Source organism: Cryptomeria japonica, chromosome 11 (assembly GCF_030272615.1).
Source record: "Cryptomeria japonica chromosome 11, Sugi_1.0, whole genome shotgun sequence".
NCBI classification, from domain to species: Eukaryota; Viridiplantae; Streptophyta; class Pinopsida; order Cupressales; family Cupressaceae; genus Cryptomeria; species Cryptomeria japonica.
The window spans coordinates 445,420,322-445,431,482 of record NC_081415.1 but is presented as its reverse complement, the minus strand read 5'-3'; the positions used below and the strand labels follow the sequence as shown (position 1 = coordinate 445,431,482).

At 36.0% G+C, this 11,161-nt stretch overlaps 1 protein-coding gene across 1 annotated transcript; it reads left to right on the top strand.

Moving 5' to 3' along the window:
- Positions 1-1,700: 1,700 nt before the first annotated feature.
- On the top strand, positions 1,701-10,694 carry LOC131041416 (protein trichome birefringence-like 39). Its single transcript, XM_057974490.2, has 6 exons — positions 1,701-1,969; positions 2,067-2,253; positions 2,310-2,463; positions 9,775-9,961; positions 10,062-10,229; positions 10,333-10,694. Exons 1-6 carry the CDS (start codon positions 1,749-1,751, stop codon positions 10,607-10,609), a joined length of 1,194 nt encoding a protein of 397 aa, XP_057830473.2. The 5' UTR covers positions 1,701-1,748; the 3' UTR covers positions 10,610-10,694.
- Positions 10,695-11,161: the final 467 nt, after the last annotated feature.

Genomic DNA, 11,161 nt, shown 5'->3' with positions numbered 1-11,161 from the left:
ACGCAAACCACACTCCTCCTTGCAACCAATTCAATTTCATTCAAATCTTGATAGAAGATTATCTCCCATACATTTTTCACCATAATTATCATTCACCACACACACACATGTACGCATGTATTTATTGTTCTAGTCCAAGTCAATAGTAAATGAAGTCAGAAAAGTCTTGGGAGTGAAGACAAGGTTTGGTTGCCCCACCATAGGGAAAGCAAACACAAAATTTTAGACACTATTTTCTCTTTCGTATGCCATAATTTTAAAGTCTTGTGAATACAACTTGTTGTCAAGCCATAATCTGAGAGCCATGTGACATAATTTGCAGTCAAGCCATGAACTATGAATAGGTAGGTCAAGTCATAATCTCAGAGTTTTGTGAATGTAATTTGCAACATTTGATTTTGTCTCATTGAATTTTTCATGAAGGGATGAGACACATAAGCTTCTTACAATTTGTCAACCATGAGGGGCAAAGACTCAATCAACCATACATAATTCTCTTTAATATAATCTTTTAATAAATGAAGCCTTCTCAATCTAGTAGAAATTTCAATTAATCATAAGAATGAAGCTATATGAAATTATTACATAAGTGATTATCAAGAGACTAAGCCATCCTCGCGAAAATAATGATTGCAATATACATGTTGGATACTCTCAATGAACATTTTAGGTAATGCCAAGATATCATTTCTCTTAATTTTTATATAATGAAATTTGTGACTTGTTTGAATCATTTGCTTTCATTTCTCTTTTTAATTTGTATATAATGATATGTGTGACTTCTTTGGATCGTCTACTTTCATTTTCATTTTTTTTTTTTAATTTGTATATAATGATATGTGTGACTTCTTTGGGTCATCTACTTTCATTTTCATTTTCTCTTTTTAATTTGTATATAGGGGAAAGGACCCAGTAGTTGTGCACCCTAACTTTGCGCTTCTCAAAATCCTCCTTGGAAATTTCAAATCACTCCGATTTTTTTACAGCAGCTTACTTGGCAAGTCCCCTGCTTATAACTAAGGTTTCAGGGCCACATCATCAAATATGATGCCACATCAGCATGCTTTTTGCCAAGGTGTCCAAAACAACCCCAAAAAAAAGTGAGACCAATAGGCGTGCAAAAGAGACCCCAATAGTGCAGCTGACATGGCATCACCTGATTGGTTACTTTTTACAATATTAGTACATTTCTTAACAGCTATTGGTACATTTCCTAACAACTGTTGGTACATTTCCTAACAAAAATTGATATTTTTTGTTTCAAACAATAGGTTTTATTTGTTTAATTTTTGGAATAAAAGGTATCAACAACCCTCACAACAATTGGTACATGCTCAACTACTGGGTCCTTTCCCCTAATGATATTTGTGACTTCTTTGAGTCATCTACTTTCATTTTCATATTGATATTTATGACTAATTTGTTGTGTGCTTTGAATACAAAGAACGTAATCTCAGTAGATAAAAAAAATGATAGTATTTTCCTCCTTTCTCAAATTGTAAGTGGGCCATAATTTGCAGTCATCGATTTTGTCATATTGAAATTGAGACACATAAGCCCATTACCATTAGTCAATTCTGCCGTAGCATGAGGAGAAAACAAATTGTTCGCTTCATTTGCTATTGAGGTGGGTTGATAACAAATTTTCATTGAAGTAAATTCATACGCCATATTTTAACAAACCGTCCTAATTCTAAGAAGTAATCATAAGAGTGAAGCTACACAAGCTTATTGAATAAGTGAAGAAAATGTTGATTGCAATTCTTACTCTTGTGCTGTGTCTCTTATCACTCCATCACACAAATTGCAATATATTCTCTGGGAGATGGGTCCATCACCCCTCCTATCCTCTCTATGATGCTTTAAAATCTCCTTACATTGTCAAACCATTCAATTGCAAACCAAACCGTAGACCAGACTCTGATTATCAGGAATGGAGATGGCAGCCAAATGGCTGTGATATTCCAAGGTTGTTAAGTCTTTTTAAATATTTTGTTCTATTTTAAATTGGGTCACATTTTTTAAATCCTGTTTCACTAATGGTTGGATTATTATCATTATTTCAGGTTCAGTGCAAGGGGCTTACTGGAGAAGCTGAGAGGGAAGAAATTAAGGTTTGTTGGCGACTCCATAAGCCAAAACCAGTTTTTGTCTCTCATCTGCCTCGTCTCTAAAGAGTTCCCAACTACATTCATTCCGAGCAGTTATAAGAATGATAAATTCATTTCTACTGTATGCAGATTGATGGATTCTGTTTTCTAGATGATCTTGCAGGTAATTTTAATGGGTAATCAATCTTTTCTTCTTAGAAAGTATTTATCGCAGTAAAGTACCACGCTCAATCGGTAGGGATTTTATCCCGGGAGTTCCCACAGATTAAGAATCTGGATTGTCGGTCGCCACCATTTAAAGAAAATCACTTGCCGCTGAAGCCACAGATCGTTGGAATCTCTGAAGATAATTGTAATCGGTAGTTGTTGTTAAAAGGGAGATTGTCGTTAGGAGATCACTAAGTTAGACTGTCGTCGTTTGGAGGAAACTGCCGAAATCGCTACCAGATCGCATGAGAACTAGGGTTTTAAGTTGTCGATTTAGGGGTAACCCAAAGTTGATTTTGAAGAGTCGGGGCTACAGTCACGGATGAACATGGAACATTTTCAGATATCTACGAGCTATCTCCGTTTGAGGGCATCTTGAGACCAGGCAGAGTGGAGGAATAAAAAGACAGAACAGATTGAATGATAGCGAAATCAACCCATGATCTCAGCGGAGAAGACGACGGGCAATTTAGGGTTTTATAGAAGGCGAAAGCAGCAGCGCCATAAAGCAAATCTAAAAGACAATAATGGTCGATAGAAGGCATTTGGGTTCATTGGCGGATGTGGGCTGGGAAGATCCGCCTCATGTTCTACAATGGGTCTACACGAACGGCAAATGGAAGGACATGGCGATACAGGTAAACCAAAGTGGAAATAACAAGGTTTTTTGGCCAGTTTCAAAATACTTTCAAAGCTTCTTTTGGAATAGACGCAGTGTGACATGGAGGCAGAATAACAATGGAACAAGATTCAATTGAGGGCGTTTTAATAATGGTGCGAATCAAGGGAATTCTGAGAAACAATTGAAGGGCTTTTCGAGGAAATGGTATTTGGATTTGGGCAATCAGCAAACATTTGCTAAGGTTGTTGGCTTGGCAAATAAGGAGACTGCGGCTAGGGTTTCTGTTTCTTCACAATAGGTGGGAAATAAAGTAAATGTGAACCTCAAGGAAACTAGTCCGGAAAAGGTAAGTATGATACCTACTAATCCTGTTCTGCCGAGGGTTTCTTCATCACAGGTTTGGGCTCCTATCCCTTGTATCGATCTCTTGGGTTCCTATGTGGATAAGAAAGCGAATTGTTTGCATACGAATGCTATTTCTAGGGAAATTTGGGGTGATCAAATTAGTTTGTTAAAGCTTTATCATAAATTGCAGAAAAGATGGGGGGATATACATTATTTTCAATTATTGTCTGCGAATGCTTTTATTATTGTCTTTGATTCTCCTCCTTTCAGAGATGAGGTATTAAGAACTTCGCATCATTGGTTTGGAAAATATTTAATTTCAATTGCGGCTTGGAAACCTTTTTTTGTTAATGCTTGGTCTAGTTCGAAACTTATTCCTTTTTGGTTTGGTTTACCTAAAATTCCTTTTGAATTTATGGATCCAGATTTACTTGACCAAATTGGAAATACTTTTGGAACTTTTTTAACATCTAAAATGGACTTTGTGGAAGGGGAGGTTCTACTAAAAAATTGTGTTCTTATTAACCCTAACAATGTTTGTCCCCGTAGTTGTAATATCAAGTCTCATGATGGTATTTGGAGCCAGTCAATTGAGAAATTAGATACGGGCCTTCTTAAGTCTCCTTTACTTTTGGATGCTCTGTTACTTATGGATTTTAAGAAAAACCAGTAGGTTGTTGGCTCTGTCCCTAAATCCCTTAATAAAGATAGTTTGTCGGCGGGACCTTCGGTTGAAGGATGTGGAAATGTTTCTTCGCATAAATTGGTAGAAACAGGTCACATTAATTTTGAAAATAATCCATTGTGTCGTAGTTATGGGAAACCAAATGATCACACTTCGGGTTCGGTCTCACTTTCGTCTTTACTGAAGACATTTTCTAATAGCGGGGGTATCGTGATGGATGGTAATCCCCCGATAAATGGAGTAGATCATCCATTGACAATAAATTGTCCTAAAATGCCAAATAATTACATAAAGGGTAAGGACGACAATTTATCTTCATGCACTCATAAGGAGGTTTTGGATTCTTCAAAGAATGTGAATTTAGATAAAACTGCAGTGGTTGATATGGAAACTATTAAATAGGTACCTGTCATAGGTTTTCTTGATGATGCTTCTTTAGTTCAGGAAATTAAGAATTTGGTGTCTAATAATTCCCCTCTGAATGTTGAAATTAATATGGCTAATGAATCTTCCTTAGGGAATAGTAATCCGTCAGAGGTTATCCCTGTTATTATGCTAGATGAGAATCTGATTCAGCAAGTAAATGATATTTTTAACAATCATGCACATCAGATGGATGAGGGTATTACTGATAGAGTTGTTTGTTCAATTGAGAATGATTTGGGGGGTATAAACTCGACCCTTCCAATTTCTGCATCTGCTAATCCTTTTGCGGTTTTGGCTACAATAGAGTTGGGTTTTGAAGATAATCCAATTATCCTGGCTTCTCCAAAGTCATGCAAGAGTTTACCAATTGTCCAAACAACTCTGGTTTTTTCACCATCAATGGTTTCTCTTGGGAGAGGTAGGCCTCCAAATAATCTTAAGACTCAAATGGAAATTGATGCTGGAATTCAAAAGACTTTGTCTCTTTCTCCCGCTAGTAGGCAAGGGAGGTGTTCGGTCTCTCTTGGTAAGCCTAAAAAAACATGCCTCTCCTGTAAGTGTAAAAAGAAAGAGGAGTAAAAGATCTGTGACTAGTCCTCCTATGACAAGATCAGGGACTGTGAAATGTAATTTGCAAGGTTGCTTTGGGGAGAGAAAAAATTCTCTGATTAATGGGAAGAGGGGAGCTTCGGTCTCCCCTCGAGGACAATGATAATTATTTCTTGGAATGTTAGGGGCTTAAATGCCCCTAACAAGAGACGTTTAATTAAGTCCCAGATGGACTTAATTAAGTGTGATATTTTTATGTTGCAAGAAACAAAGTTGTCAAAGGACTCTGCTGATTTAATTTTTTCATCTTGGAGAAGGTGGATTTTTCTTTCTTCTCCTACTTGTGGTGCTTTAGGAGGTTTGGCACTGCTTTGGAATAATTATAATATTGAGGTACAGTTAGTGGTATCTGCTACAAATTGGATGTTAACTTTAGTTATAAGCAAGATTTTGAAGGTTAAATTCTGGCTTTTTAACATTTATGCTCCGTAAGGAATTCAAGGGAAGAGTAAGTTATGGGGTGAATTAAAGAGGATTTCTTCTCCCTTAAGACATGGTTCCTTTATTATCTTCAGGGGTGATTTTAATGCTATCACTGATTTAGATGAGAAAAGAGGAGGTGTTTTCCCTAATAAAAGGATTATGGATGACTTTGGGGATTTCATTTCTGATATGAGCCTTTTTTAATTGTAAGTCTCAGAATGGGGTTTTCACATGGACAAACATGAGAAGGGATTTTTCTTAGATTGTTGAGAGATTAGATAGGTTTTTGTTATCTGAGAATTGGATTGATTCAGATTTTGAATTCTTTTCCTCTATTCTACCGGTCTCGGGTTCTAATCATTTTCCAATTTCCCTTTCACTTATTGAGGATAGGGTTTTTTTTAAGTCTCCATTTAAATTTGAGCCCATTTGGTTTAGGGATTCTTCCTTTTTGCCTCTGCTTATGAAATGGTGGAATTCTGCTCCTTTTTGTTCTGGGTCCCGTATGTTTCAGATTGCTAAGAAGTTAAGTTATTTGAAATTGAATATTAGGGAATGAAATATCTCGCATTTTAAGAACATTTTTCAGGAGAAATAAGGGATTCAAGATATGATTGAGTGTCTTAATACTCATGTGCTTCAACATGGTATGGTGTCACAAGTTTTTGATGAATTGAAGTCACTAAAATTACATCTTGGGGAGGTGTTAGCTAGAGAGGAAATCTATTGGAGACAGAAATCTAGAGAGTTATGGCTTTCAAATGGTGACAGGAACACAAAAAATTTTCATTCTTCAACTAAGATTAAAAGATGTAAGAATAGGATATCTTGTATTCAATGTCAGAATGAGAATTTATTGACACACCCAGAGGACATTGCTTCAGAGACAGTTAGGTTTTTTAAGTCATTATTATCTTCGGAAAATGGAAATCTCAGCAATGATATTATATCTAATATTCCTTCTTTAGTATCTTTGGAAGACAATAAGATGTTGATGTCTCCCTTTTCCTTAGAAGAAGTTAAGAGTGTTGTCTTTGCCATGAATCCGGATAAAGCTCCGGGACTAGATGGTTTTACTCCTTTATTTTTTCAGAAATGTTGGGATTTTGTGGGAAATGATGTTTTATTGGCTCTTGAGGAAGCTAAGAGAAATAGGTCTGTTTTAAAGAACTTAATACTACAATGATTGCAATTATTCCTAAAAAAGAGGATACTAAGACTTTTGCTGACTTCCGCCCCATTGCTTTATGTAACACTTTATATAAGATATTTACAAAGGCAATTTCCCTTAGGTTGGCAAAAATTCTACCTAGGATCATTTCTTGGAGCAAGGTGGTTTTGTTCTTGGAAGGGAGACGACAGAGGGTGCAATTGTAGCACATGAGTTCTGTATTCTATTTTCACCCAAAGAACCCGACCATGATACTTAAACTAGACATAATGAAGGCTTATGATAGAGTAGAGTGGGGGGCTTTATGTGTTGTTCTTGAGAAGTTGGGTTTTTCCAAGGCCTAGGTCAAATGGATTCGTGCATGTATTTCTTCTGCAAGATTCTCGGTTTTAATTAATGGTTCTCCTTGTGGTTTTTTCACTTCCTCTAGGGGTTTGAAACAGGGAGATCCCCTTTCTCCCTTTTTGTTTATTCTCCTAGCTGAAATCTTTAGTTGGGCTATTAGGGTTGCTAAAGTGGGGGGGCTTTGGAAAGGTATAAGGATTCATAATATTCCCCAAAGTATTTCTCATTGTCTTTTTGCAGATGATACTCTGTTATTTGGACATGCTTCATTAGTTGAGGCAAAAGTTATTAAATGAATAATACAGAATTATGCATCATTTTCTGGTCAGAAAGTGAATGGTGATAAATCAAAGATTTTATTCCTTAATACATCACAATTGGTTCAACATAGGTTGCAATCATTTTGGGGATTTGAGACTGGAAATCTTCCATGTACTTACCTTGGGATTCCTTTCTTTGTTAAACAGGATAAGATTGGTTTTTGGGATAATATTATTTCGGTCATTTCTAAAAGAATTCTCTCATGGAATCATAGATGGTTAACTTTGGCGAGTAAAATTGTTCTCATCAAGTCTGTTTTGAATGATGTTCCCATATATCTCATGTCTATTTTGAAGTTTCCAAAAGCAGCTATTGTTAGTTTACAAGATACTCTTAGAGATTTTCTTTGGAACAATAATAAAGATGGCAAGAAGAAACTCCCTTTAGTTGCATGGGACAAGGTATGTTTGCCTAAGGAACTTGGGGGAAGAAGAATTCAGAGTCTGAAGAATCAGAATTTAGCCTTAGGTGCTAAGTTGTTTTGGAAATTATATGACAAGCTTAGCTCCTTATGGGCACAGATTATGTTTTCCAAATATTTAAATAATGGACCGAGAGAGTACATTTTTTAAGTCTCAAATTTGCCTTCGGGTTCTGCTATTTGGAATTTCCTTTGTAAATGTAGATCAGTTATTTTGCCTCATCTCTCATGGATTGTTCATAATGGTAGGAAGGTCAGGTTCTGGGATGAAATATGGAATGGACACACACCTCTGGTGAATATTAGGGATTGGTTTCCTTTGATCACTATTCTTTCCTCCCTTTGGGGTGTTTTTGTAGTAGAATATTTTGAAATTGTGACTAGTGGACCCCTTAAGCTAGCTAGATGGAAGTCAATTGATTTCTTAGATGTTGATCAAAGTATGAAATTAGATTTTGAGAAGATTTTGGGGGATAGAATTGTATTTCTTTCTGATTCTGAGGATGAACTTATTTGGACAAAGAATATTTCTAATAAGGACATTGTTAAAGATGGTTACAACTCTCTTATGGTTGCTAAAGATTTATCATCTCGACCTTATAAGTTGTTTTGGCATTCGACTTCTCTTCCTAAAGCTGGAGCCTTTGCTTGGTTGGTAGTTCAAGACAGAGTCCTTATAGGTATGAGACTGCACAGGCTTGGTATTACTGTTATTTTCCCTTGTGTCCTTTGTAACAAAAATTTGGAATCTTCTTCACACCTGTTCCTACATTGTGATTATGCTTATGAATGTTGGCAGTGGTTGTTTGAGAAGTTAAATACATCCTTTGTTATTGGTAAGGATCTCATTTTCCATTTTAGATCTTGTCTCTTTATGTTTGCTTCATCTTTTTATGCATGCCTTTGGATCATATCTCCATCTATTGTGATTTGGAATGTTTGGCTAGAGCGAAACAACAGGGTATTTAAAAAAAAAGTTCTCCCGTGTCTGAGGTTCTATTAAAAATTGAGTCTTCAATCTCTAAGGTTGCTTTGTCATTTATTTATAAGAATTTGGAAAATCTTACTTCTTTTTGCACTGGGATAATAGAGTTACTAGAGTTTGGAAGATGCTGTCGGTTTTACCCTCTCATGGTTCAATTTTTTTTTAAATGATGCAATAGGTAAGAGATGCTCTACTAGATGGAAACCTCCTCCGCAATGGCACTTTAAACTAAATTTTGATGGGGCCTCTCGTGGTAACCCTGGGCTGGCTAGGGTAGGCATGATAATTTATGATTACAATGCAAATTTTATTCGAGCTAAGTGTCATGCTATTGGTTTTAAAACTAACAATTATGCGAAATTTCATGCTTTGTCTTTTGGATTGGATATGGCAATCTCTTTGAGAATTAAGGACTTAATAATTGAAGGTGATTCTATGGTGATTATTCAATGTGTTATGAAAAAGAAATTGAATTGTTGGAATTTGCAGTATATACTTGATCTCATTTTACAAAAATTAGAATTGTTTGAATCTTTTTTGTTATCCCATTGTTACAGAGAAGTTAATAAGATTGCAGATTATTTGGCAAATTTAGCCATTGCTAGCAATGCTAATCAGCGAGAGGTGGGTTTTGAGGAAATTCCTTCTAGGGTATGGGAAGGTTTGTAGCAATAGTTATGTGATTTTCTTGAGTAATGTTGATGTAAAATTTTATGATGATAATTATTCCCCCTTTCTCCTTTCATTTCAAGTATTCATGTTCGTTGTCAGGAGGAGAGTTCGAGCTCATGGTATTTGATACAATATTGTTTTTCCAAAGATTTTTTGATACTTTCTTTTTTGGCAAGAAGGTTTTTGGCTCATGGGATTTGGCACAGGGCTTTGGAAAATTCCGTCTTCTTCCATTGATAGCAGCTGTAGAGTCTACATTTGAAAATTATCTGATGGGTTATTTTTTTAATTTTTTTTTGCAAATTGCCATATGGGCTCTATGTAAAACTGATATTATATGTGTTGTGACCGCATTTTGTATGTGGTTTTCAGTGAGGTGTATAACTGATCTGTTAGATACTATAGGTTTATTTTATGAGCTGTGACCGGAGGTTTTCTTCATAGAGTTCTTTCCATTGAATTTTTCTGGGCTCCATTTTTAGTTGATCTTGAGATCAATCATGAGAGGAAGAGAATTGTTCACGTGGATGAGATCCAAAACAACTCAGTTCATTGGAGAGCTGATATCTTCATCTTTGAGTCATCTAAATGGTGGCGAGAGAATTTGGGCAAACAAAGGTATGATGAATTCTTAATGTATTTTTCAATCTTTATTTTAAGGACTACTACACCACGAAAATAAACCACTGAACTAAATCTCTTTATACTTTATGAACAGATGGGACATTATCATGGAAGGCCAAAAAATTTATACCGACATGAAGCCACTGGTAGCTTACAAGAAGGCACTAATTACATGGTCACATTGGGTATCTTCAAATGTGAATCCCCAAACTCTGGTCTTCTTTCGCAGCAACTCATACAGCCATTATAACAGGAAGAGAAGGTAACAGCTAAAACTTCTGATTTTTCCCCAAAAAAAATCATTTTATTCCCTAGAATTTACTACACCATTTCCTTTCCTGATGGGATTAAAATGAATGGAACAGATGCGCAAGTGAGAAGGAGCCCATTGAAGATCCCTCATACAACCCTCATCCAACTGTTTATGCTGCCATACTCCACCAAGTTCTGAGCACCACTAAATTTCCAGTAAAATTCTTCAATGCCTCCCTTAACTCAGCATTTCGCAAAGATGGACATCCATCAATCTACACGAGCCTTAACATTAGTGCACCTGAGCACCAAGATTGTACCCACTGGTGTTTGCCAGGCGTTCCTGATAGCTGGAACCAACTATTTTATGCAACCTTATTGGGGGCCTGACCATTACACCTTACTGTTCTTCAATATGGGTGCAATCAAATTCTTCATGAATGTAGTTTTAAAAAGTAAAAAATCTCATTCTTCACGGTACTCACCATTGGTTCCATTTTTGTGTCTCTCTCTGTCTCACTACCTATACACCTTGGTTCCACCTTGTTTGTCTCTATGTTCCATTATCTATATAAATGTCTCTTTTGTAGCATAATCAGGTGTCTGTTGTATGGACTACGGAATAGTCTTATATTATATAAATAAGTCATCTGTACATTTCTATAAATATTTCTGTCGTTTGATTTGTTGCAAAATAAGGCCCACCAAGTATGGATTGTGTTACATGGAAGAATCTGAAAGCTACGGCCTCTTTCTCTGCAATAGTAACTGTTTACATTATTCACTGTTTCTTTGAAGGACTTTCTGTATTTTACAACCCATGAAAGAAATATGTAATATATATATGCAATCAGATCTAATTATTCTCTGAATAACTGCTTTGTGATTTTTATAAATGTAAGTAAAGAAATCTATGTAAAAGATATTAGAAGCATCTATTTG

Coding starts and splice junctions, on each gene's coding strand:
- LOC131041416 (XM_057974490.2), top strand. CDS start 1,749: ATGTTGATTGCAATTCTTACTCTTGTGCTGTGTCTCTTATCACTCCAT. Junction 9,962..10,061: donor GAGAATTTGGGCAAACAAAG/GTATGATGAATT, acceptor CTTTATGAACAG/ATGGGACATTATCATGGAAG. Junction 10,230..10,332: donor CATTATAACAGGAAGAGAAG/GTAACAGCTAAA, acceptor TGAATGGAACAG/ATGCGCAAGTGAGAAGGAGC.